General features: G+C 43.4%; 2 protein-coding genes across 4 annotated transcripts in view; one reads left to right on the top strand and one right to left on the bottom strand.

Annotated features, from left to right (window-relative positions):
* Positions 1-27568, top strand: part of SLC44A3 (solute carrier family 44 member 3) — a 103074-nt gene that overhangs the window by 74146 nt on the left and 1360 nt on the right. For 2 of the 3 annotated variants that reach the window (XM_040627005.1, XM_040627004.1), the window contains 3 exons: positions 16637-16774; positions 19029-19265; positions 20419-20605. In XM_040627005.1, coding sequence (XP_040482939.1) covers positions 16637-16774; positions 19029-19265; positions 20419-20520 — 477 coding nt within the window. In that variant the 3' untranslated portion in view covers positions 20521-20605. Of the gene's footprint in view, positions 1-16636; positions 16775-19028; positions 19266-20418; positions 20606-27568 lie in introns of those variants that run through there. The other variant, XR_005834107.1, reaches the window with a different exon arrangement.
* The window catches only part of CNN3 (calponin 3), a 31009-nt gene continuing 24498 nt past the window's right edge, over positions 21058-27568 (bottom strand). Inside the window, exons 3-8 of the mRNA XM_040627013.1 lie at positions 26634-26755; positions 26372-26438; positions 25547-25684; positions 25074-25190; positions 23424-23570; positions 21058-22177 (exon numbers count right to left, since the gene is read on the bottom strand). Coding sequence (XP_040482947.1) covers positions 21836-22177; positions 23424-23570; positions 25074-25190; positions 25547-25684; positions 26372-26438; positions 26634-26755 — 933 coding nt within the window. The 3' untranslated portion in view covers positions 21058-21835. The remainder of the gene's footprint in view (positions 22178-23423; positions 23571-25073; positions 25191-25546; positions 25685-26371; positions 26439-26633; positions 26756-27568) is intronic.

Below are 27568 nucleotides of genomic sequence, written 5' to 3'. Positions count from 1 at the left end.
TGCGGATGGAAGCATGATTGAAGAGCGGGGCCTGAACTTCTCAGCACCAGCCCTGGCTTCGTGCCCCTCCACGCAGCTCAGAGCTCTGCCGAGGGGAGCGGGGAGGGAATAAAGAAACACAAGCTTGGACGTGCTTTGTCCTTAGAGCTGCACTAGCAACACCTTGGGCTGACTTCCAGGGAAACTGCTTTCCGAGAAGAGCTAGAGTAGACGGTCTTAGAGTCTTCTGAAGCTTCAAGGAGAAAAGATCTGTTATTATAGTGTCTTTAAGGAAATGCATTTTTCTTATGAGCTTTTCGCTGCAAACTGAGCCAAGTTACGGTACAAACCAATAACCATCCTCCACAGCCAGCGACCTTTCCACTGACTGCCCGGCTCTCTGTCAGCAGGCCTTTCTCGTACCGGTCAGTCTTTGCCTCGCCAGCCCTGTGTCCACCAGAAACGTGTTCGTGAAGGGACAGTGACGTGACTTAATCTCCCCAAACCGCACGGCATACGAAAACATGCGAACATTCCCATTTCTGCGCTCCCTCTCCCCTTGACATTTCCACGGTCCTGAGCTTCAAATCAGAGATGCCTGACACTCTCGCATGGTTCTAAAGAACCGGCCTCCCGGAGTCCGTCCGTAGCAGCCGTTGGTCGTTCTTACAGTGTGCCGGGCACCGCGGCGAGCAGCACGTACACAGTCTGGGCTTAGCCTCTCGGGGCCGCTGCGCATCGGGCCGTGTCACCCCGTCTGTACAGATGAAGCAGCTGAGGCCCGGAAGCGGAGAGCTCAGGGAGGGTGCGCTACTGTGTGGTGCCCCGGGGGGCTGCAGAGCGTGGCCCTCGTGGCTCCATTGTGCCGCCTGGAGTTCCTGGTCAAGGAGAAGGGTGAGGGGACAGGAAACCAGGGGTCTTCACTCGCCAGGGACAGCCCATCTATTTAATCTTCTTCTTTTTTTTTTTTTTTAAGATTTTATGTATTCGACAGAGGTAGAGACAGCCAGCGAGAGAGGGAACACAAGCATGGGGAGTGGGGGAGGAAGAAGCAGGCTCCTAGCAGAGGAGCCTGATGTGGGGCTCGATCCCATAATGCCGGGATCACGCCCTGAGCCGAAGGCAGATGCTTAATCTTCTATCTGATAAAGCCTGAAGTCAAAACAACAGGCATTTCCCATTTCACGGATCCAGAAGTTTCGCCTGGGCCTGTGGGAGATCAGGCCTCCCGTCTGCCCCGGGCTGGTAAAGGGCCCGCTGAACCAAGGTGGCACTTCCTGCACAGCCCTGGCTCCGGCCTCGTCCTTCTTCATCAGACTGTGGTTCTGCTAGTTTTCACTGCAGAGAGCGGAGCTTGGCTCACACACCTGTGGCAGGTCAGGTTCAGCAAGACGCGGTTGCCTGATTTGTGGGAGGAAGGGGCACCAGCTGTGAACACCACCCCTGTGTTCCGTTTTGTCACCTTTGGTCGCTTAGCGTGTTGAGATGTTTTTCCTCATCAGGAAAAGAGGATTTTCCTGGGCGACGTCTGGGGTGCCTTTTAATCCTAACATTCTACCGAAAGAACAAGTGTACCCATCAATTGAGTTTGGGTTTTGTATGAAGAAATATTATTTGGAAAACATTCTTGGTTTGCCAAAAGCATCTTCCTTTATCATTCAACAAACGTGAGCTGCACAGAGAGAGTGGGGGCTCTGGAAGAACATCTTGGCTGAAGGAACACTGTTTGCAGTGGAGGGATCGGGAGGGGCCCTGCAGACACTGTGAAGTGCCGAATAATAATGAAACTCCCTGAAATCAGGAGGTGGGAGGGGTGCCAACGTGGCTCGTGGCTCGGTAGGTTAAGGTTAAGCATCTGCCTTCCGCTCTGATCGAGTCCCACATCAGGCTCCTTGCTCCGTGGGGAGACTGCTTCTCCCTCTCCCTCTCCTGCTCCCCCTGTTTGTGCTTTCTCTCGCTCTCTCACTGTCAAATTAATTAATTAAATTAAATAAGAAAATCAAATCAGAAGGTGGGAGAAAGTGTGAGGGGACTCTTACTTAATCCGCCCCCTTTTTTAAAGAAATTACTCTCTGGGAAGACAGAATCTCCTTTAAACCTCTGTCTTTATTCTTTTTTAAAAATTATTATTGAGGCCTGGTTGACACACAGTGTTACGTTAGTTTCGGGGGTAAGCACTGATTCAACAGCCGTGTGTTACGCGGTGCTCACCGCAAGTGAGCTCACGTCGACAGCATAGAGCACTGCGCCGTGCCACTGACCGTATTCCCCACGCCGTGCCTTTCCTCCCGTGACTATTCAGTCCCTAACTGGAAGTCCGTGTCTCCCACTTCCCCTACCCACTCTGCCTCCCTCCCCCTCTGGCAACCATCGTTTCTCTGTATTTGTGAGTCTGTTCTGCTTTTTGTTTGTTTTGTTTTTAAGTGAAATCATATGTATTTGTCTTTCTCTTTGACTTATTTCACTTAGCATAATACCCTCTAGGTGCATCCGTGTTATATTTTTTATAACTGAGTAATATTCTCCTTTATCCATTGGTGGACACTTAGAGCGCCCCTACATCTTGGTTAATGTAAATAATGCTGCAGTAAACATAGGGGTGCCTGTATCTTTTTGAATGTTTTCATTTTCTTTTTTTTAAGATTTTTTATTTATTTGAGAGAGCGAAAGAGGACGAGTGGAGGTGGGGGGCTGGGCAGAGGCAGAAGGCGAGCAGACTCCCTGCTGAGCACAGAGACGGATGAAGGGCTCCATCCCAGGACCCTGGGATCATGACCTGAGCCAAAGGCAGACGCTTAACCGACTGAGCCACCCAGGTGCCCCTAGCGTTTTCATTTTCTTTAGGTAAATACCTACTAGTGGAATTACTGGATAATGTGATATTCCTATTTTTAACTTTTTGAGGAACCTCCATACTGGTTCCCACAGTGGCTGTGCCAGCTTGCGTTCCCACCCACAGTGAACAAGGGCTCCTTTTTCTTCGCATCCTCGCCAACACTTGTTGTTTCTTGTCTGTTCGATCGCAGCCGTTCTGACAGGGATGAGGCGATCTCTCATTGTGGTTTTGATTTGCATTTCCCTGCTGATGGGCTATGCTGAGCATCTTTTCATATGCTTGTTGGCCATCGGGATGTCTTTGGAAATGTGTCTGTTCAGGTCCTCTGCCCATTTTTTAATTGAATTATTTGCTTTTGTAGTGTTGAGTTGTGAAAGTTCTTTATATATTTTGGATACTAACCCTCTATTGGATACGTCATTCGCAAGTATTTTCTCCCACTTCTGTTGTTGTTGTTTTGTTGTTTAGTTGTTTTGTTGTTGATGATGATTTCCTTTTCTGTGCAGAAGCTTTTTATTTTGGTGTCATCCCAATAGCTTATTTTTGCTTTTGTTTCCCTTGCTTCAGGAGACATATCTATAAACACGTTGCTAAGGCCAATGTCAAAGAGATTACTGCCTATGTTTTCTGCTAGGAATTTTATGGTTTCATGTCTGACACTTAGAGCTTTAATCCATTTTGAATTAATTTTTGTGTATGATGTAAGAAAGTGGTTCGGTTTCATTCTTTTGTATGTAGCTCTCTGTTTTCCCAGCACCATTTATTGAAGAGACTGTCTTTTGCCCATTAAATAGTCTTGCCTCCTTTCTTGTCCATTAGTTGACCATATAAGTGTGGGTTCTTTCTAGGCTCTCTATTCTATCCATCCTCTATTTTTGTACCAGTACCATACTGATTTGATTATTATAGCTTCGTAGTATATCTTGAAAGCTAAAATTGGGATACCTTTAGCTTTGTTCTTTCTCAAGATTGCTTTGGCTATTTGGGGTCAATTGTGGTTCCATAGAAATTTTACTATTAGTTGTCCTAGTTCTGTGAAAAATACAATTGGTATTTTAATAGGGATTGCATTGAATCTGTAATTGCTTTGGGTAATATGGATATTTGATGATTGTGGTCTTTTCATTTGTTTCTGTGTCTTCAAGTTCTTTCATCAGTGTTTTATAATTTTCAGAGGTCAGGTCTTTCACCTCCTTGACTGAGTTTTCCTAGGTATTTTATTGCTTTGGTGCAAGTATAAATGGAATTGTTTTCTAAATTTCTCTTTCTGCTACTTTGTTATTAGTATATAGAAATGCAACAGATTTCTATATATTTTGTGTATCCTACAACTTTACTGAATTTATTTAATGTAGTCATTTTTTGGTGGTCTTTAGGGTTTTCTATGTATAGTATCATGTCATCTGCAAGTAGTGACAGTCTTCTTTCTAAAGACAGTGGTCTTCTTTCTTTCTTCAACCAATTTGGACGCCTTTTCTTTTTCTTATCTGATTACTGTGGCTAGGACTTACTTCCAGTACTTTGTGGAAAGACGTGGTGAGAGTGGACGTCTTTGTCTTGTTCCTGATCTTAGAGGGAATGCTCTCCGTTTTTCACTGTCAAGGATGACATTAGCTGTGGGTTTCATATATGGCCTGTATTAGGTTGAGGTACGTTTCCTCTAACCCCATTTTTTATCATAAACAGATATTGAATTTTGTCAAATGCTATTTCTGTATCTATTCAGATGATCATATGATTTTTATCCTTCATTTTGTTAATTGAGGTGTAACACATGATTGATTTGCAAATATTTGAACCATCTTTATATCCCTGCAGTAAATCCCACTTGATTGTGATGAGTGGTCCTTTTAATATATTATTGAATGCATTTTCCTATTATTTTGTTGAGGATTTTGCATCTGTGTTCAACAGGGATATTGGCCTGTGGTTTTCTTTTTTTGTGTGGTATCTTTGTCTGGTTTTGGCATCAGGGTAATGCTGGCCTCACAGAATGTATTTGGAAGCTTTTCTTCCTCTTCTATTTTTTGGAATACTTTGAGAAGAATAGAGATTAACTCATCTTTAAATGCTTGGTAGAATTCACCTGTGATTCCATCTGGTCCTCGATTTTTGTTTGTTGGGAATATTTTGATTACCAATTCAATTTTGTTTCTAGTAATTAGTCTTTTTAGATTTTCTGTTTCTTCCTGTTTCAGTTTTGGAAGATTGTATGTTTCTAGGAATTTATCCATTTCTTCTAGGTTGTCTAATTTATTGGCAGATAATTTTTCACAGTAGTTTCTTATACTCCTTTGTATTTCTGTGGTGTCAGCTGTTACTTCTCCTCTGTTGTTTCTGATTTTATTTATTTGGGTCCTCTCTCTCTTTTTCATAATGAGTCTGGCTGATGGCTTTTTAATTTTATTTAACTATTAAAAGAACCAGCTCTTGGTTTCATTGGGCTTTTCTATTGTTTTTTTTTTTTAATCTCTATTTCATTTATTTATCTGATCTTGTTATTTCCTTCCTTCTGCTAACTTTGGGCTTTACTTGTTCTTTTTCGAGTTCCTTTGGGTGTAAGATTTGGTTGTTGTTTTAAGATTTTTCTTATTTCCTAAGATAGGCCTGTATCACTATAAATTTCCCCTTTAGAACTGCTTCTGCTGCATCCCAGAGGTTGTGGACTGCTGTGTTATCATTTTCATTTGTCTTTATATATGTTTAAATTTCTTCTTTGATTTCCTCATTGACTTATTAGTTGTTTAGTAATATGTTGTTTAGCCTCCATGTGTTCGTGTTTTTTCTTATAATTGATTTCTAATTTCATACTGTCAGGGTCCCAAAAGATGCATGATATGATTTCAGTCTTCCTAAATCTGTTGAGACTGGTTTGGTGGTCTAATGTGTGATCTGTCCTGGAGAATGTTCCATGTATTCTTGAATATGTATTCTGTTGGTTTTGGAAGGAATGTTCTGTATATATCTCTTAAGTCCATCTGGTTATCTAATGTGTCCTTCAAAGACACTGTTTCCTGAAGGATTTTCTGCCTGGCTATCTATCCGTTGATGTAGGTGGGTGTTAAAGCCTCTTATTTTTTACTGTCAGTTTCTCCCTTTATGTCTATTAATACCTGCTTTGTGTATCTCGGTGTTCTGACGTTGTGTACGTAGATATTCACAAGTGTTAAATCCTGCTGTTGGATTGATCCCTTTATCATTACGTAATACCCTGTTTTTGTCTCTTGTTACAGCCTTTGTTTTAAAGTATTTTGATATAAGTATTGCTGATATAATTATCTGATATGAGGACAGCTATCCCGGCTTTCCCCCCTCTTCTATTTGCATGGAATATCTTTTTCTAGCCTCTCACTTTGAGTCTGTATTTATCTTTAGGTCTGAAGTGAGTCTCTTCTGGGCAGCATATAGATGGGTCTCAGTTTTTAATCCATTGTGTGCCACCCTCTGTCTTTTGATTAGAACACTTAGACCATTTACATTTAAAGTTACTATTGATAAGTGTGTACTTCTTGTCATTTTGTTTATTGATTTCTAGTTGTTTCTGTGGTTCTTCTCTGGTTCTTTTTCTCTTGCTATCTTTCTTTGTGATTGATGACTTTCATTAGCGTTATGTTTGGCTCTCTCTCTATTTTGCGTGTATCTGTTACAGGGTCTGTGGTTACACGAGGTTCCTATGTGACACCCTAAGTATAAAGCAGTCGATGTTAAATTGAAGGTCACTTAAGTTCACACACATTCTAAAAGAACTTCTTCTTTACCCTCCCTAATCTTTTATGTATATGTTGTTATGTTTTATATCTTTTTATTTTGTGAGTCCCCTTAACTAATTTTTTTAGATATAATCAATTTTACTACTTCTGTCTTTTAACTTTCATATTAGCTTTATAAGCGATTGCTCTACTACCCTTACTGTGTATTTGCTTTTGCCAGTGAATTTTTTTCCTTTCATAATTCTTCTAACTATGGTCTTTTATTCTCCACTTAAAGAGTTCCTTAAATGTTTCTTGTAAGGCCAGTTTTATGGTAATAAACTCATTTAACTTTTCTTTATCTGGGAAACTCTCTATTTCTCCTTCAATTTTGAATGATAACCTTGCTGGGCGGAATATTCTTGGTTGTAAGTTTTTCCCTTTCAGCACTTTGAATATATCATGCCACTTTCTTCTGGCTAGCAAGGTTTCTTTTCTTTCTTTCTTTTCTTTTTTTTTTTTTTTAAAGGGACTTAGCAGATGTCATTAAGGTTACTCATCATCTGACTTTATTTTTTTTTATTTTTTAGTTTATTGGACAGAGAGAGACAGTGAGAGAGGGAACGCAAGCAAGGGGAGTGTGAGAGGGAGAAACAGGCTTCCCGCCGAGCAGGGAGCCCGATGTTGGGTTCGATCCCAGGACCCTGGGATCATGACCTAAGCAGAAGGCAGACGCTTAACGGCTGAGCCACCCAGGGGCCCCTGGCCAGCAAGGTTTCTGCTGAAAAAATCAGCTGATAGTCTTATAGGGGTCTCCCTTGTATGTTACTAGTGTCCTCTCTCTTGCTGCTTTTAAAATTCTCTCCTTATCCTTCATCTTTCACAATAGATGGTGTGTCATGGTGCAGACCTTCTTGGGTCCATCTTGTTTGGCACTCTCCGTACTTCCTGAACTTGGATGTTTGTTTCCTTCCCCAGGTTAGGGAAATTTTGTTGTTTTTGTTGTTGTTGTTGTTGTTTTGTTGTTGTTTTGTTGTTGTTTTGTTTTAGGGGGGCTGGCGGGGCAAAGGGAAAAGGAGAGAGAGAATCTTCAGCAGGCTCCATGCCCAGTGTGGAGCTCAACACAGGGTGCAATCTCACAACCCTGAGATCATGACCTGAGCCAAAATCAAAAGCCAACTGAGCCACCCAGGCACCCCTCAAATAATTTTTTTTCCCCTTTCTCTCTCTCTTCTCCTCCTGGGACCCCTATGTTTATTTACTTGATGTTATCCAAGATATCCCTTAACCTATCCTCATTTTTTTAATAATAATTTTTTATTAAGTTAGTCACCATACAGTACATCCTTAGTTTTTGATGTAATGTTCCATAATTCATTATTTGCATATAACACCCAGTGCACCATGCAATACATGCCCTCCTTAACACCCATCACCGGCCTATCCCAGTCCCCCACCCCTCTCCCCTCTGAAGCCATCAGTTTGTTTCCCAGAGTCCATAGTCTCTCGTGGTTCATTCCCCCATCTGTTTACCCCCCCTTCATTCTTCCCTTTCTTCTCCTACCGATCTTCCTATTTCCTATGTTCCATAAATGAGTGAAACCATATGATAATTATCTTTCTCTGCTTGACTTATTTCACTTAGCATTATCTCCTCCAGTCCCGTCCATGTTGCTGCAAATGTTGTGAAATCGTTCTTTTTGATGGCTGAGTAATATTCCATTGTATATATGGACCACATCTTCTTAATCCAGTCATCTGTTGAAGGGCATCTCGGCTCCTTCCACAATTTATTATGGACAATGCTACTATGAACAGTGGGGTGCATATGGCCCTTCTCTTCACTACGTCTGTATCTTTGGGGTAAATACCCAGTAGTGCAATGGCTGGATCATAGGGTAGCTCAATTTTTAACTTTTTAAGGGACCTCCACACTGTTTTCCAGAGTGGCTGTACCAACTTGCATTCCCACCAACAGTGTAAGAGGGATCCCCTTTCTCCACATCCTCTCCAGCATTTGTTGTTTCTTGCCTTGTCAATTTTTGCCATCCTAACTGGCGTAAGGTGGTATCTCAATGTGGTTTTGATTTGAAAAAATGTTCAAAATTGTTAGCCATCAGGGAAATTCAAATCATAACCTATCCTCATTTTTAAAATTCTTTGTTCTTTTTGCTGTTCAGCTTGCGTGCTCTCCACTACCGTGTCTTCCAGATCACTGACCATTCTTTCTGTGTCTTCTAGTCTACTGTTGATACCCTCTAGTGTGTTTTTTTTCAGTTCTTGTATTCGTCAACGCTGATTGGTTCTTTTTTATATTTTCCATCCCTCTGTTGAAGTTTTTACTGAGTCGTTCTGTTCTTCTCTAGGCGCCATGACTGTTACTTTGAACTGTTCATCGGGTAGATTGCTAATCTCCATTTCATTTAGTTCCTTTTCTGAAGTTTTGTCTTTTTCTTTCATTCGGAGTGTATTCCTCCGTCTCCTCATTTTGCTTGACTTTCTGTGCTTGTTTCTGTGAATTAGGCAGAGCAGCCACATCTAAACTTGAAAGACACTCTTGTGGATGGTCATCCCCGGGGGTCATCCCCCTCATCTTTCACCATCTGCTGCCTAAATTAAGACACAGTGCTAAAAAAAAAAAAAAAAAGTAAACTCTTAACATTTTTAATAATGATTTTAGAAAGATTTTTTTAGAAACCGAAGGCTAGTTTGTGAAGATAGAGTTGCCTGAAATTCAAATATTCCTTCACTTTCAGTTTAGTTTCATTTTCTTCTGTCGAAGTCAAATTAACATCAGTGTTTTTATTTAAAATGACGTATAGAGGGATGTGTGGCTGGCTCAGTTGGTGGAACATGCAATCCTTGATCTCAGGGTTGTGAGTTCGAGCCCCACGTTGGGTGTAGAGATTACTTTAAAATCTTAAAAAATAAAGAAAAGTAAAATAAAATAACATAAAAAGGTATGTTTCATTTTGTGACTTGTACTTTTCCATCCATTCTTCCTCCTCTTTGCTATGTTTGCGGAGAAATGCTGGGGTACGGTCCACATGGTGTTAGCAATGGTTATTTCTTAGGAGTGGCATCAGAGTGATTTCCTTGCTTTCTTCTTTGTTTCTTTCTATGTTGCTTCATTTTCTTATAGTGGGCATAAAAATAATAAAGCCATTATTCTAAAAATGAGCAAGAAGGGGGGAAAAAGAGGAAAACAAACCATAGGGGACTCTTAACTATGGAGAACAAACCAAGGGTTGATGGAGGGGAGGTGGGCAGGGGATGGGCTGAATAGGTGACGGCTATTAAGGAGGGCACTTGTGGCGATGAGCACTGGGCATTGTCTGTAAGTGATGAATCACTCAATTCTACTCCTGAAACCAATACTACACACTATATGTTAACTACCTAGAATTTAAATAAATTTGGGGGAATAAAGACAAATAAATTTTAAAAGAGCAAACGAGACAGCACTGCCCTGGCTTTACAGGCAGCAGCAGGTCTCATCAAAGGCACATTCGTTCTTCCGCCACCTCCCACCTGGCCCCAGCCCCGGAGGGGACTGGCAGATTCCCCCTGCTCACCGCCTCGTTGGACTTTTGCGGCTAGTGACTAGTGAACTCCTGAACAGCTCTGAAGGGTGAATGCAAGGCCCTGGAAGGCGGGGAGGCTGTTTGTATATGCCTCACTGGGCATGTGTTTGTGATAAAAAGAGAGCTCAAGATGAAACTGGCTTGGAGCGGTTCCTGCAATTTTTACTGTAATCCCAAGGAAGGGCGCTGGGATGTATGGGGATGTATCTGGGCTCAGATTTCACTGTGTTTCTTTTAGTTTTGAGGGAAGGATGAATACCAGGGTTATTTACTCATCATCCAGGTTCTCAGGTTTGTTTTAGGAGTTCTTGTTGTATTTCTGAGTTAATAAATATCAGGCCTTTATTAGGAAGGCATTCCAGAAATAAAGCTGGCTATTCACGGCATGGTTTTTGGCACATGCCTTCCTGCCTATACGGAGGGAAACTCTTTACCTTTTTGAAGAGTCAGTAGAACCTCGGGTTCACAGTTCCTCCACCAGAAGAAGGAACCGCTTCAGGTGAGTGCGAGGACACGCGGCTGGCCTTAGCTGAGGAAGGACCCAGCGCTGAACCGTGCTGGCTTCGGGTTTGACTTAAGGAGCAAAAATGTTCTTTCTGTGTCAGAGGTGCGATTAACATTCTTGGACAACTCTCAAATTACCGAGGTAATCCAGCTTCTCTGTTACTTAAAAGTATACTTAAAGCTCTTTCCTTTTTCTTCAGTAATTAGAATTTTCTGTGAAATGGGAACAATAATACCCACGGTGATTATTTCACTGAATTGTGATAAGAAACAGGTGAGATTATATAACGTGATAAGGGGAGGGCGCCCCGGCCTCTACAAAGGAGTAGGCCAAGCACGGAGCCTCTTCCGTGCAAAACTTCGGAGCCGGCAGACACCTTTTACAAGCTGTGGGAGTGACATTACTCAGTGGAGGCCACGTAGCCAGTGGTCGGAGGCAATGCGCTTGGAACCCAGCCCCTCTCCACTGGGCCGTCCTGCCACATCCTTAGCCCTTTCTCACGCTACGTCTCTTGAGAGCACCACTTTATTATTTTGAACCTTTTAGAGGGAAAAGCACAAAGTGCAGCTCAAAGCAAATGTTTCCCTGCAGATGGGCCCGAGTGAGTCAGAGATCTGCTTCTCGTAAGTGGTGCAGCGGGGGTTGCCTGGGTGCAGCGGGGGTGTGCGGCCTCACTGACCTCTCCGTGCTTTTGTTCCCTCGGCAGCCTTCTCACCCAGTCGGGGTTTGCAGAGGATTAAATGAGTTAATGCATTCAGGGGAGTGTAGAACACGAGCAGGCCATGGCGCGTGGTGTGCACTCCGGGAACGCTGGCCATCACTCTCTAGTTTCATTGCCTTACACACAGAAGCTTCACACTTGCCTACTGACAGCAAAAAAAAAAAAAAAAAAAAGGGAGGGAAGTGAGGAAGGAGGGAGGAAGCAAGCAAGCAAAGAGAGGCCATGGAAACACATTAGGAAGCTACTGTCAGGCCAATGGTGAACCACCTGGGACGTATTGCTAAGGCCCGCCTTGAAGTGGGGTGCGGGGAGGCAGAGTACTACAAGTATTACAATTCCTAATACTCTTGTCCCCAGCGAAGGGCTCGTTTTCTTTGGGCCTGGCCCCTGGCTTCTGGCCGCTCATGGCCCACCGTGCTCAGCGGGTGGCTGATGGCACGGCATTTATGCAGAACTTAAGCAGGGCCCCCTAGGCACTGTGGAGGTGCTTGGGGCTCCCCAGAGGCATGGATGAGAAGACGGACAGGGCTTTGTGGTTAAACAGGAGACAGTGATGAGGGGACATCTGCCCTGGGAGAGCACAGGGCAGCCTGGGAGAGCTTCCAGAAGCACAGGCTGAAGATGACCTGATCCTGAAACTTCTGGTCTCTCCCCTTGCTCCACACCAGGGCATTTCAGCCCCACCGAGGTCTGGCTCACACATGGCTCCTCCAGACCCATTTCCCACCACACTCCTCTTCGGGGCCCTTTAGTCCCATTCACCATCTCCCGCTGCTGCCATGGCCCAGCCTCGGCACCCGCCCACCCCGATTCCCTGCAGGGAACAGCCAGCTTCAGGGACCAGAGGCAAGCCCCTTCTCTGAAGCTTCCTCACTGCTCCTCCCCTCCCCCATGCTCCTTCCCCGGTCCCCCCCAGCCTGTGCTTCTCCGCCGTGTTGCTCTCACACTTGTGCCTGAGCCACCGTTCATTGTTCAGCAGTCCTCACAGTCACGCAGGACCCTCCTCATTTGTGCCCGGCTCCCCCTCCCCCAGCTTGTGACAGTCCAGGAAAGTTTGAAAACTAATCAAACCACACCTGCAGGGAGTCTTTAACCCCAGGCAAGGGAACGAGGATGGAGATAAAATATGGAGGTGCTACCATTGTCACCTGGGAATCTTTGTTTTCTGTTCTGTTTCAACACACGCAAATATCCACTTGTTCGGGGACCGGAAAGAAACATGCACACTGAATGCTGTCTGGTAATACATTAAGAGGCTGAAACGACTATCCCTTTTCCCGCTTAAAGATTAGCCTTCAGGATCTCCTGATTAACTTTACAACCAACAAAACATGTTACCTAATCTTTATTATATCCAATCCTTTCCACATAGCGTTAGGGTCTGCAAATGAGCTTAGCACGTCCACCCCGAGTTCTGTCAGCCCAGGCAGATATCAGTGCTCCATGCAAGGGCTTACCACACTGAACACTGAGGGTAATCCGTCTTCCAGCTTCGACTGAGAATAAGTATAAATTAGCTAATGCTGAAACTGCAGAAAGTTTCAATCCATATCCTGTGTCTCGAGTGATGCTTCCCTCCTCCAGCTATTCATTCCGACATTAATTCTAGGTCTCTCTGTTGCGCTCGGGGTTGAACCTTGTGGTAAAATAGTGGTGGTGTAGGAACTGCGGGAAGGCATCTATAATTTCCCCGTCAGAGTGGTTTTAATGCCCTCTTTCAGTGTGCATGATACATTAAAGAAAAGATAAATGGTTATAGGCCCCCAAAAATCTGCAGAGTCAACACATGTGTGAGAAATTACTGTTTTAACTTTTAATCATTGTAGCCAAGAAGCAAAGTCTGTTTTTATTGCTTTGAACAGTAGCGCTCAATTGACCGTGAGGCTCTGATCGGCAGGAAAAGGCAGGTCCCCGCAGACCCTGTACTCCCCGGTATAAATCGGGGAGTACACCAAGAACCCCAGCTTAAAGGCGGGGAGTGGGTGGCGGGCTGGGGACAGAGCCTGAACGCAAAGAAAGCCACCGAGCAGCATGTGGTTGAGCCGCTGCAGGGAAGGCCCGCGCTGGGCCCTGGAATGTGGTCTGGGAAGCAAGTCCGGCCCTTCCTGGATCCCTGAGAGCACGAGGGATCAAAGTCTAGGGATAAAGAAAGCGTGGGTCCTTTCCACACCTCCTCAGTGCTGAGAGCGGCCTGTGTCCCCAGCTGTGGATGAGGTCACCCTTGCTGACGTCTGGATGAGACGAGCTCCCCTTGACTGCAGGCTTTCGGTGTGCCCGGCGCTTCGCTGACTGCTTTATAGGGAGTAAGTTCTTTAATCCTCCCAACGCCCCCTTGCAGTAGGTGCCCTAACTCACTTTATAGAGGAAAGGGGAGTCGGAGAGGTTAAATCATTTGCCCAAGACCGACAGCCAGGTGGTGGCAGAACTGGGATTTGAACCCAGAGACTGTCCGGTGACAGCCTGTGCTTACCTTAACTGCCACACTTTCAAATAGCATTTTGTCCCAAAGAAGACTGATAGTGTAATGTCCAGAAAGTTAGAATTAATGGGGTTCTTGAGAAAAAAGTCTCTGATGTACCAGGGGATCTGGAGAAATGCCCTTGATGCTGGTTTCCAGTCTATAAAAGATGGATGATGCCAGTCTTCATCCACCCACCCGACAAATGTATTTGCAGGATAATGAATTGGTCATCAGGGCTCTTAGAAGCTTAGATGACTGAAGACGCTTAGTTAAATAATGGGCAAATGAGTTTTCACAGCCCTGCTCAAGATGGAAGCCCTCATACCGGGGTCAGCTTTCTGCAGCAAGCAGTTTGGGGTTTTAAAAGCAAAATTCACGTGCATTCCATCAGAGTCAGGAAGCAGAAGTTCTTTGCAGAACATCATTAAGGCATTTCTGCAGGGAATTCATCTGACATCTGAGAATTTCCCCTGTGAGGCAAGCAGGGTACCCTGTGGGCGGAGGTGCGTACCCAGCCTTTGTCTTTGAGAACCAAACTTTGCTCTCTAGTTGGCCTTGGTGAAGAGGGAATTTGGTAAATTAGCTCTGCCCCTTTATTCTCCATCTGCTCTGTCACTTACTCTGATTCCAACCTGCGTCACGGGGAGGTGGGTGACTGTAATAACTCCAAATTGGCTTCCTTACACTGGTTTTGAGTGGGCGCAGGAACGGGCTCATTTGTACATCATGAGATAAAAACCTGTCATCCTTTTCCTAGGCCAAAAGAAATGACAAAACTCAAGAAGATAGGATTACAGTGTATTTTCCCTGGGAAGTTATAAATTCTATGTTGTAAACTGCAGTGCAAATAGCATTTTTAAAGGTTTCAAGGGAAATATAAGAAACAGATGGTTTTGGGGCGCCTGGGTGGCACAGCGGTTAAGCGTCTGCCTTCGGCTCAGGGCGTGATCCCGGCGTTATGGGATCGAGCCCCACATCAGGCTCCTCTGCTAGGAGCCTGCTTCTTCCTCTCCCACTCCCCCTGCTTGTGTTCCCTCTCTCGCTGGCTGTCTCTATCTCTGTAGAATAAATAAATAAAATCTTAAAAAAAAAAAAAAGAAATAGATGGTTTTGAAATAATCATAGAGTCATAAGAAGGTATTTTGGAAAAATGATCCAAGAAATCTTCTCTTGTGAACATAAACACACACAAATACATACACTTGGCCTTTTTGACTTAGTGATCCCGTTTCTGGAAATTTATCCTTAAGAAATTATCCAAAAACCAGGAATTAAGATATCCATTGCATAGTTGTTGTTTTTTAAAAGATTTACTCTAGAGAATGTGTGCAAGTGGGGGGAGGAGTAGTGGGAGGAGAGGATCTCAAGCACACTCCCCGCTGAGTGCAAAGCCCCCCAGGGGCTCAGTCCCACATCCCTGAGATCATGAGCTGAGCCAAAATCAACAGTTGGATGCTTAACCAACTGAGCCACCCAGGCGCCCCTGCACAGTTTTTGTAATAGCTAAATATTTGAAATAGTCCAGATATGCCCTAGCTACACACACACCTAATAGAATATGTATTTATTAAAAATCAAAATTATAAAAGCCACGGAGTAACATGAAAAAGCTTATTATATAAAGGGAAAAAAGCCAGGTGTGTAAAATGAGACCGTGCCACTTAAATTGTATATTTTTTTCATTTCTAGACTTTCCATTTGGTTTGCTTTTGACTCTGCCTCTTCACTTTTCATACCAAGCTGTTTATTCCTGTGGTCACTGTTCTTTCCATTGTCGTAGCATCTTTTTTACTCTTTTTAAGATTTTGTTTTTAATCTCTACACCTAACATGGGGCTGAAACTCACAACCCCAAGATCAGCGTGCTCTGCCTACTAAGTCAGCCTGGCATTTAAACATACCTTCTTGAATACTTTCAGATTGTTCTCAGGGCACACATTCTCTTGTCTGTTGTGATGTTCTTTTCCTTGCGCCACTGGAAAAGTTTTCCTATGAGCATTACTTCATTGTCTTCAAGGGTGGTTGTCTGTGGGACTCCACCATTCCCTGGCTTATGAGGAGGTGGTTTCGCTTCGTCCCTGCCCAGGTTCTAGTAATTTCAGGGGTCCCAGGCAGATTGTGTATTTCTCTACCACTCTCCTGGGATGGTTGGTTGAGTCTGAATTTATGCCGGGAGTTCAGTTCCCTAGCAAGGGCCTGAATATTGTTTCTTACCCTAAGGGGTTAAGTCCCCGGCCCCTACCTCTAAAGCCTGTAATGATTTCCTGCCCAAGGAGCCTGTGGATTCAGCTGTCATTAACTGCTAGGGTCGGCTTTGTTTCTAACACCTAAATTTCCTTCTTTGCCCTCAAATCCTGCTGCGCATTAAAAATTTTACGCTGGGGCGCGTGGGTGGCGCAGTCGTTAAGCGTCTGCCTTCGGCTCAGGGCATGATCCCAGAGTCCTGGGATTGAGCCCCACATCGGGCTCCTCCGCTCAGAGCCTGCTTCTTCCTCTCCCACTCCCCCTGCTTGTGTTCCCTTTCTTGCTGGCTGTCTCTCTGTCACATAAATAAAATCTTTAAAAAAAAAAAAAAAAGTTTACGCTTTACCCATCATTTCCATGTGTGTGTTGTGGGATGTCCCATCTACCATAGTGACCAGAAATACTTTTTTCCATTTACTGCTATTGTATGAAAACGTGTGTGTATATAATCAGAGACTGGAAGGGGACTTTGCAAATGAAATGATTTGTTATGGGTAGAGATGGTGGGTGTAGAGCAACCATTTTTCTTTATTTTGCAATTAAGTCCGTATTGTCATCATATTATGTCGAATACAATGTGAGGACCCTCACGTTCTCCGTCACGGTCTTTTGTTTCAGAATGCATACGCTGCAAGTGCCATCAACGGGACAGATTTCTGTACATCAGCACAAGATGCGCTCAAACTCTTATCCAAGAACTCAAGTCATTTTACATCTGTTAACTGCTTTGGAGACTTCATGATTTTTCTAGGAAAGGTGAGATGTCTTCACTGAAATAGTAAGTAAAGGAACTTGGGATCCAAACATGAAGCTTTCGAGCAAGGCTTGGAAAGAGAACGAATGGTTTTTGAGGCGTACTCTCCGGTGGCTGCTCTCCTCCTCTCTCACTGAATCCTTCGTCCTGTGAGGCCTCTTACTTTGCAGATGAGAAAACCAAGGTTTAATAACTTGTCTGGGATCCCCCAGTACAGAGTCAGGATTTGAATCCCAGCCCTTAACTCTTAGCTATGCTCAATTGTCTCGACCGCCCCGAGTCCCACTTTTTCATATCTAAAATGAAAATGCTACTAGCCTCATGAAGTGGATCTATCTTCTGGGTTTTTTGTGATAAAATATATGGGAACAGTATTGGAACCTAATAAAAGGTCTGTATTATTTAAGGGCATTAAGTCCACGAATGTGAAGACAGATTGTTAATGTCCCCGGGGGAGCCAGCGGTGCGTTTCCACCGCCATCTGAGTGGGATTTTCCGGGGAATCGCGTGTAGTCTCGGATGCAGCGCAGTGAACAGGCATCTCAGAGTTCCACGTCAGGGCGTGACGGTCAAGCCCTGAACTTGGGGTCTATGACAACTCCGAACTCAGTCTTCATATCTGAACTAAAGAGAACATGCGGCCTTTCTAGGTCGTGAGGAGGAGTAACTGAAATATTGAGAGTGGTTAGACAGCCCTAATGACCAAGCTTCAAGTGGAGGGTTCTTTACACTGTGCCACATGGTGTGTCCCTTTCCATGTGACTGTCACCCACTGGGCCTAATTCCCCACACCTGTTTGCCTGATTCCACTTCCACTCGCTTGCCTGCCCTTCAGATTCTTTTTTTTTTTTTTTTTTAAAGATTTTATTTATTTATTTGACAGAGATAGAGACAGCCAGCGAGAGAGGGAACACAAGCAGGGGGAGTGGGAGAGGAAGAAGCAGGCTCATAGTGGAAGAGCCTGATGTAGGGCTCGATCCCAGATCGCCGGGATCACGCCCTTAGCCGAAAGCAGATGCTTAACCGCTGTGCCACCCAGGCGCCCCTGCCCTTCAGATTCTTGACCACAGACCCCCTGACCTTCCTGCCACATCTTCACTCTTCCAAGCTGGACATGCTGGCTTCTTCCAACCATTCGTCCTCATGGGCTTGAATGCTGAGGCCTTCCGTGGTGCCCCAAAGCGAACAAGATCTTAGTCTGTGGCTGTGACCTGGCCAAAGTCAAATAAGGACTTCTGGCTCATTCAGCACCTTGTGCCTCTGTGGCTTTTGGTAAAGGTCCCTGGTGCGTTACCGTCAGAGTTAACCGTCAGGGACAAGTTACAGCATGTGTGGATCTCACAGCTCCGTGTTAGTTGCACGTGTATTTTCAGGCTCAGTGGGCCCGAGATTTTTTCATGCAACAGTAGCTCTCACAGCACCAACTGATTATGCCTTTCAGAACAGCCCAAATGATCTTTGTAGCTGGATTTACATGGATGATATTGTTCATGTTAGTTTGTAAGATTGTGGGTGATATGTTGTCTAATAGCTATTTCCGGAATCTTTTAAGTCTTCGTAAGTCTTTATAAATAAAGACTTATCTTTTATTTTGGGCAATAACCCATTTTCCTGTGTCTCTTGAATGAAGTAGCATTCCGACATTCATGTCCCTCCTTGTGGATGTCCAAGGGCAGTGGCGATTCCAGATGGACTCCATTTTATCTGTTAAAGAACTAGGTACATCATGGGTCTATAATTATGTTCCTGGAAGTAATTACATATGGCAAAAGCCTAGATTAATCCTATTATCTCCCCCACACCAGCACTGGAACGCCTTTCCACTTTAATCCCGAGGATAAAAACAATCACATATTAAACTATGGTATATCCAGTCAATGGATTGTTGCACCATTATTTTAAAATGGCACTTATTAAAGAGTTTTTAAATGAAGATGCTTATCAAGTGAAAAAACTAGAAATTTTGAAGTATCATTATGTCTATATAAATACAAAAACTAGGCACAGATAAAATGTAAATACATCTACTCTCTTCCCCCTCCTCCAAATTAACTGGGCCTTCTTTTGGTATCACAGCTCTTCTTTTTTTCTTAATTTCACTCTACCACTTTCTGACAAGCATTCTTTGTAGCAGGGCACACACACACACATACATACATATGCGTGTGCATGAAATTATCACTTGTAACTGACGAAAATCGTTTCTAAAATATTCTAACCAATTTATAAAGATTTTCAACAAACTTGCTTGGACAGGTGGTGGTGGTGTGTTTCACTGTTTTTGGAGGACTGATGGCATTTAACTACAACCGTGCGCTCCAGGTGTGGGCGATCCCTCTGCTGCTGGCCGCTTTTTTTGCCTACTTAGTAGCCCATAGTTTTTTATCTGTGTTTGAGACTGTGCTGGATGCGCTCTTCCTGTGTTTTGCTGTTGACCTGGAAACAAATGATGGATCGTCAGAAAAGCCCTACTTTATGGACCAGGAGTTTTTGGTAAGCAGACATTTCACTTCCTGTTGCCATCTCAATCCTCAAAATCTCCTAAGTGTAGGAGACTCACACATAGAGGCGGCTCATACCCAGCCTCATTTCCTCTTCCAGAAGGCTCTGGGGGCTTCCACCACACAGCCTGAATGTCTGGAGTGAGACTCAGGTTCTGTTTCCTGAGGCTGAACCCACTTCCTTTATCGAACCCTTCTCCCTGGAGAAGCTGAACAGTGAACACGGGCCACACGGCCTTGGGCAGGTGTTGTGGACACAGCAGTCCAAGTCCCTTCGGTGCTATAGGCTTGGTCTGGCCTCTCGGATGGCCTGGAGGTGTAACAGTTGATCTTTCTCCAAAGCTTTCTTGCCTCCTCGAGCCTCACATCAGCCCCTCCAGGGTTTAGGGGACACTGCGGCACCTTTCATGCCAGTATCGACAGATCTGCGGTTCTCGGGCCCCTTATTAACGGAGGCGCACCGATGCAGGAAAGGCCACACCCTGTCCAGTCCCATACAGCTTCTATCTGGAAAGAGCAGGCAGCTGCTTCCAACATAGTCGTTGCTGATTTGTCTTATCAGGTGTCGACAGGGATATTTTAACAACTGAATGAAGCCCCTGTGTTGTCTGGGGCAAGTGATGTTTTAGTAATTTTCTTTCATTCTGTTGTCATAAAAGTTGTGTTCAAGCCCTTTGGCTTTTTTTTAAGTAATCTCTACACCCAGTGTGGGGCTCGAACCCACAACCCCGAGATCAAGAGTTGCATGTTCCATCCACTGAGCCGCCGGGCACCCCGAAGCCCTTCGGTTTTCAAAGCACTCCCTGGTTCAGCCAGGCACTGAAGTTTAACGAGCACTTCCATGGTTTTAAAGTTAAACGTATTCTCAACCTCCTCCATATAAAACCTAAAAAATACAATAGCACTTTAGTTGTGTGTACCCTAAGGAAATGGTTTCTGATGGTGGCAGGAAGCTAACTGGGGTTTCTTTCTCCAACTTGCACTTTTCTGATTTAAAAATCCACTTGGAAATCTCCTCCCTAAAATATTTTAATTCAACAGGGAAAACTTTAAGGATTAAATTCCCCTAAATGATAGGGTCAAGTAAGTGGTTGCCAAAATTGCAGATACATAACACTGGTTTCACTCATTCTCTTGTTTTTCAGAGTTTTATAAAAAGGATCAACAGAGTAAACGCAGCGAGGGCACAGGGAGCTGAGCACTCATTAAGAAACGAGGAGGGAATGGAACTCCAGCCCGTGGTGTGATAGGGGCCACTGGTTAGTTGTCCCTGGAAAGTTGCCTTCTTCTAAGAGCCATTCACAGAATAAATGGTAAGGCTGATGGACCCTATTCTTCTTCGTTTTTGTCCTCATTGTTTGGCCATTAGAATATCAGAACCATAAAAGTAGATCCTATTCCTAATTCAATGGTTCCTTTTTATTCATTTAGGATATGAATATAAAATACTCCCAACCCCGTCCCCACCAATGTTCCTCAGCATGATTTTAAGATTATTCCAAGTTGGTTTTAGGATGAATTGGAGGCATGTGTCTCAGTGAAATAAACAAGGGTCAGATTATGGTCAAAGAATAGTTTGAATCTTGGCGGTCGCTGACTGTGTACGGTGGGCAGGACCCTTCAGTTTGTTAAGCCTTAGTCTCAAGCAGAGAGTGTGGTGTTGTGTGGATTAAGAAAAGAAATGACAGAGTAGCTTAGAACAGTACCTCTGAAAAGAGGATGTTTGAAAATCTGCCTTCACCTATCTGGAAGTCAGCCAGAAAATAATCAGCCTGTGGCTCGTATGAATGTTCAAAAAAAATATTTATTTATAAAAAATACAATGGGATAAGTTTATGCTGAGAAATGCAGCAATAAATACAGTGGAAGAGCACAGAGCAACGCTACATTGATACATTGGCACAAACAGGAAGAGCGAGCGCACCACCCGGACCTGAACATCCGGGGGCCCATTTTGTACGCGCTCCTTTAGAAACACTGCTCCGAAAAGATCCTGTCAGTTGAGGGAAGAGAATGAGTACACATATAATCAGTCACAAATGCACACGATCAGGACTTTATTTAAAAATTAGCAAACAATACTGTAGAGACATTGATATGTAAATTTCTAAAATGCTGCATCTTAAATTTAGTTGGCAAAGACCACATATAGCTATAAGCCTGAATTTAGTCCTCCACGTAGAAACCAAACTGTAAAAAAAAAAAAAAAAAAAGAAGCTTCCTATTGTTTGAAAATCCCAGTTTATTAAGTAGATTGTAAAAATGCATAGGTCTTGAATAAGAGACTTGGCTGTACAAGAGTACTCCCCTTTCACAGTATTCCTTTTTACTTCATATGCGAGTTATTGCTTCTGCTGTAGGACTGAACGGTTACAGCACTAAAAGGCAACTATTTAGGGAAGAGGCAGGAAAAGGAAAAGGGAATGTATGTAAGGCAATATTTCTTTTAGGTACAATAAGCATAATAGTGTTTTAGGAAGACAAGATAAAAATTACTCAAGGCTAGCTTGGTTCTCACTGAATAAAAACAATGGGCTAAATACTGAGCTCCTGTGTGTCAGTCTAATAATCAGTGCCTTGGTCGCCATATTGGTACTCTCTGGGGTGGTCATCTTGGTACTCTCCGTCATACTCCTCTGGGTATTCTGCCTGATAATCACTGTCGCTAATTTCAGACCCATTTGTTCCTGTTCCTTGGCTTCCATTGTGAATGACCGGTTCTGTGGGTGCAGCACAGTATTTGGGATCATATACTTGCCGCCCAAGCCCATACACACTCATTCCTTTCTGGGAAGCAACTTTGTTGGTTCCCATCTGTAGAGAAATTGTCGAGTTGTCCACCGGTTGTAATGTTAGCTTCTGATCATAGATGTCTCTTCTGGTACCTGGTGCTAACATCCCCGCCTGGTATTAGAACAGAGTATAAAAGTGAAAACCGCAGTTCCAATCTGGTCTTGTGAATTTTCCATAAATTATGAAATTCACACTGAATGGGAACACTCACGGAATAACTTCATTTCAGGGGTAAAGCGAGTTTACCGAATAATCTTGATGCCGAATCTTTCTTGAGAAGCAGTATTTACCGGCTTTCAAGCTAGGATCAGCCCTTCCCCTCAAATCCTCGCTGTGCTATAAAACTGCTATGTGGCCTCAAAACCAGCTAACTTACTTTTAGTTTTAGGTTTCTCATATGCAAATGGAGAAAATACCACCCACTTTGGATTGAGGAGAGGATTAGAGGTAAAGAACGTAAAAACACAGCATAGTGTGGGCAGCCTGGGAAGGTACAGGTGAGTTACCTATTAGGACCACATACACTGTCCAGGCCATCAATTTCCGAAGCTCTTCACACATTCAACAGAAATGACGCCGAGCAGTCCTTAAGGACTCGAGTCTCAAAGAGCCAGCCACAAGTACAGCAACGCCTACCTCATTTCCCCATTTATGCCAAGCAGACACTTCCAGATCTAACTGGTAAGAAAGCAGACTTGAAATGGCAGCTACGAGAGACAATGCCACATGGAGCAGGACGTGTTCCAGAAAGGGAAATGATAAATCTCATCTTGAGGTCATTAGGAAAACGCTTTTTCACACCTTATCTCCACTCCTGTTGGACGGAGGGCTGCCTGCTCTCCGGTGCTTAAGGGAACCTCCTTGGGAGCTGCTGCTGATCTGATCGTAACAAGGTCGTACTCGCATCCTCGCCACGCTCCAGTTCCACCTACTTCTAGTCACAGAATTTAACAGGGACGCTGGCTAAATCCTTCTTAGAACACCAGATAATTTTACCTACCAATTAAGGGATCCTATAAAAATAAAGTCTGAGGCATAAGAATAATCAATTTACTTGGATTTGGAGCAAGAAATAAACTTGCCGTAATAAACTTATCTTTTTTTCTTCTGGTTAGGTAGAAAGGCCGGCTGTTCTAACTGCCAACAAAAGCCGTGAGCCACACACCGTACTTGTGTTGCTATAGAAAAGGTCCTCTGATTCTTTTGCTTTCTCAGCAAAACCTACCTTCCTGAGGAATGTGCTCTCTAAATATACCATACAAAAACAGCCTCCTTTGAACTTAGTAAGAATGAGGCAAGTGCTAATTTAAAAGTCCCTCTGTGCTCTCGGCCGCAAGTATGAAAAGGCACTGCTTACCTGGCTGGCTCCTTTGTTGGTGCCCATCTGCAGACTGATTGTGGTCTGGTCGAAAGGTTTGTCAGTCTGCATTTTGGGATCATAAAGATGCCTCCTGGTCCCATAGGCTGTCATACCTGCCTGGCTGGCGCATTTGTTGGTTCCCATCTTTTAAGTTAAAAATAAAATTAGCACTGATTATCAGAAGTCAATAACACCTAGGACAAGCAAAACTTCCTGTTCTATTAAATAGATGGAGGGGCTCAGTTGACAGGTCGGTCCCTTTTTGTGCTGAGGCGAGCTAGCTGCAGTCTCCGTGCCGTCACAATTTTCAAGGTGCTGCTCACTTTAAAAAGAAAATCTTAAACAAGTGTTGAGAGGGCAGAATTATGAATACTTAATTTTCTCTGCTCCTCTCCTCGCTACTGTCCAGCCCAGAGAGGCAAATCAAGAAGTACCTGCTTCAGCCACATAAAGGGACGGGAGTGCTCTGGGGCTAGGCACTGCGCTTTTCTACTCCGGATGTTTACAGAAAATGGGAGGGCAAGTGCCAGGTGTCTTCTCTGGCAGCTCAACAAGGGCTTCTTTAAAGTTTCATCAAAATCACCAGCATCTTTGTGGGAAAAGAGCCACATAGAAAGAATGAGGAGTGTGAAGCTCAGAGGAACAATAATTCTCTTCTCCACTGAGAATATGGCTTTAAGACCAACCGGCACACCCAGTTCTACTGGTTGGGGACACATTTCTGTTTGTCATTTTCCTTAAGGGCGGGGAAAAAACATCACTGCAATCTTATGGCCCAGATATTAGCTGTAAACATTTGTGCGTATATCCTTCTAGGTTTTTTATCGTCTGTATCTGCGTATGTATCAATACACACGCATACAAATAGATATACACACACGCATACAGATATACACACACGCATACAAACAGATATACACACAAAAGTATGCTCGTGCATCTTGAAAATTTTAAAATTGTGATCACCCTGGCCGTAGTATATTATAACCTGATTTGTTTTCCTTCATCTTTGAATTCTTACCTATCATTTTTACTTACTCTAGAGTTCCTTTTGTTAATTTAACCGACTACTGTTTGGAATTTCAGGTTTCCTACCAAACACAAATTTGTACCGTACAAAATCCACCTCACAGACTCAGTCCACAGAGGGGCAGGTATCAGACGGAGTAAAGTCCTTAGCACACTGGACACTTAGCAGTGGTGGTTTTATGACACTCTCCAGGGGAACAATGTGAAGAGGGGTTAAAAAAGATCAAAACCTGAACTAAGTATTTCTAATAGTGCTTGGCTACAGTATTGTGCAAATAAATGACTTTGGCATTAAGGTTTTATAAAATTGCCTCGTTTGGTCAGTAGTGTTTAAAACAGAATTTACAAAGTACTTTTTCTTAAAAAATAAAGACAATGTAATGGGATCATTTCCTAGAGAAACAATTGTCAAGTCTGATGACATGCCAGAGGTTTCTTCTAAAACCATCATCAATGTCTCATGGGCTTTAAATGGACATAAATTATATAAACTCCATATCTACCCCCAAAACCTACATCATGGTGTAGCTTTTCCGTCCCTTACTTACGAGAGACGCACTTTGCATAGTAAGCGTTAATGGTACTGAAGAAGTAACCGAGCAATAACACATTACTCACCTGCAAACCAATTACACTTTGGCCAGCTTTTAATTTTCCTTCATCGAAACGTCGTGTTTGTTTTTCGGCATACTTAACGCCAATGTCAATGGTTGTATGGAATCCTTTTGTCTTAGCCTAGACAGAATTTGCACACTAAATAAAAAGGCATGCTAAAATGGCGATTCTGCCAATGCTTTTTTACAGAAGGAACAACAAAGAAACGATACCGTCCAGAGATAAAGGCTTCATTAGGTAATACTCAAACTAGGGGTGAAAAACCGACTTATGGCCATTCAGTAATACATGCAGCTCTGAAACGTATGCATTCTAATCAAGCTCTCTTATGAGGCAGCTGATGTCAGCAGCCTTTCCACAGAGCTAATAATTATGAAGGAAACAGAGGCCCCTCCCTGCTAGTCTGTATTCCCACGGGAGATGAATCACCAACACGGTGGGACATTTAAAATCAGCCATTAAAGACGTATACGTACCAGGCCCGCCAGAGCCACCAGCGTGGTCTGAACCTGGGTCATGTTTCCGTTCTCAAACAGGTCATTGGCTTCAAATATGTCGTGTGGCTTCATGCCATAAGCCTGAATAGCTTTAATAAAGTTGCCGATATTCTCCAACTACAAAGGAAAAGAATCATGTAACTTTGGGAGCTAAATACGGAATTCACGTTATCTATCCAGAAAGGTACTAGCACAGCTCCCTCTGGAAAAGGAAAGAGTGAAGAGTATTTCACAGTGGTAACATAATCGTCTTTTTGATATTTTTATGCAGCTGTGTTTTTTTCAGTTCTTTGAAGGCAAGATCGTCCTTACAATGTTTTTAAGAATTGTGTGATTCTATCAGAGCTATTCAGGGCTAAAATTTTGTCAAACAGTACATGATTACTAATTTAATTTAAACATAAATTGGTGGTTACTAAATGCTGTTTTCCTTATTATCTCAAAATATCCAATTTTACTTAATCACACCCGTTCATGAACCAAGACTGCTTAGTACAGTGTTCTAGAGTCAACTATTAGCAGTTGTGTTAAACTCCTTGCTTTTTCCCCGCATCTATCCTTATGGTCTAGGTTGTATTTCTCCCTATAAACTGTGCTGAATCCTCTCTGAGTAGACAGACTAAATATAAGAAAACTCCTAAGCTAAGCATCTAATAATCACAGAACTAACTCTAAGTAATTATGGAAGCAAGGTTAAAAAAAAATACAGCCATGTATACAAATTTCTGCTAAAATGTCTCCTTTAAAACGAATCCAATCTTTGCTGCGTACAGAGCAACTGGAGGTTGCTGGTTTGGCTATTACCTGAGGCCAGTTTAATGAAGACTCATTAACCTTCTTCACGGAGCCTGGCTGTAGCTTGTTTATGAGCCTGAAAAGAGAAGCGCAGATGACCTTTACTGTTCACACAAAAGCCAGGACTGGCACGTAAAGCTGGTTCCTTTCACATCAGTAAAGGAAGCATTAAAAACATTTGCGAAATGTCAAGGTTTGACACCCTGGATGGGAAGGAGGATGACACAGAAGCCCGTGGAAAGGACCGGAAGAACAAATGGCCACAACTTACTCGCAGAGGATGATGCCATCTTTTAAGCCCAGCTGAAAGTTGGTGCCAATGCTCATGCCTGTAACCTCCTCTATCCAGTTTCGAAGATCTTCTTCTGCCTGATGGTCATACTTGGAAGCGATCTGAAACACAAGTCAACCAACTTTGGAAGAATTTTCACTAAAGCGTCAAAAACTGCTGACTTCAACTTGTTCTTTTATGATCCATTAAGACCACAACTGTGACATGCAGTAAATTACACTCACTCGAGTTCACTGGCAAATCTAACCGACTATTACAGCTTCAGTAACTAATGAAAAATTTTTGGTTAAGGCAGTTGTTACACAAAATTTGAATAGTACATGGAGAGAAGCAGGGATAGAAAAGGAGAAACTATGGATCAAGACAAGACCGATTTCTACTCAGGACACGGAGGAAACGACAAGAGTTAACAGCGTATTACAATATGGCACCGGCCATGTTACATTTTAAAGATTAAGTCATTAGTTACCAGATTGCCCCCAAAAAGAGGGCAGTAGAATTCCGACACATGCCAACTGTTTTACATATATTTCAACTGGCCAAGACCTTTCAGTCCAATAGTTTTGCTGCCTGCAAAGTGCTGGTGTTTCTATGCTTCTGTTTAGCCAAACGCCACGCACACATGCCTCGCACTAATTGCTGTCCTTGCGGTACAAAACTGAAGCTCTGTTTACATCGTCTGTATCCTATAGACTCCTCCCAGAAGTCACTTTCAGACTGTGAGGACCTAGCACCGACCTAACATCCAAACATTTAATAAAACTAAAAGAAAATTTAACTCTTCACTTACAGAATTCTAATGATAAAGGCAACTTAGCAACACAGATGCTAAAACCTACTACACACGGATTTTCAAAGATCTCTTCATACTTAGACCAGAAACCTCAATTAAAAAATAAAATTCACACAAAACA

This window comes from Ursus maritimus, unplaced genomic scaffold, assembly GCF_017311325.1.
Source record: "Ursus maritimus isolate PB19 unplaced genomic scaffold, ASM1731132v1 scaffold_12, whole genome shotgun sequence".
In the NCBI taxonomy this organism is placed as follows: Eukaryota; Metazoa; Chordata; class Mammalia; order Carnivora; family Ursidae; genus Ursus; species Ursus maritimus.
This window is presented reverse-complemented; position numbering and strand designations above follow the sequence as displayed.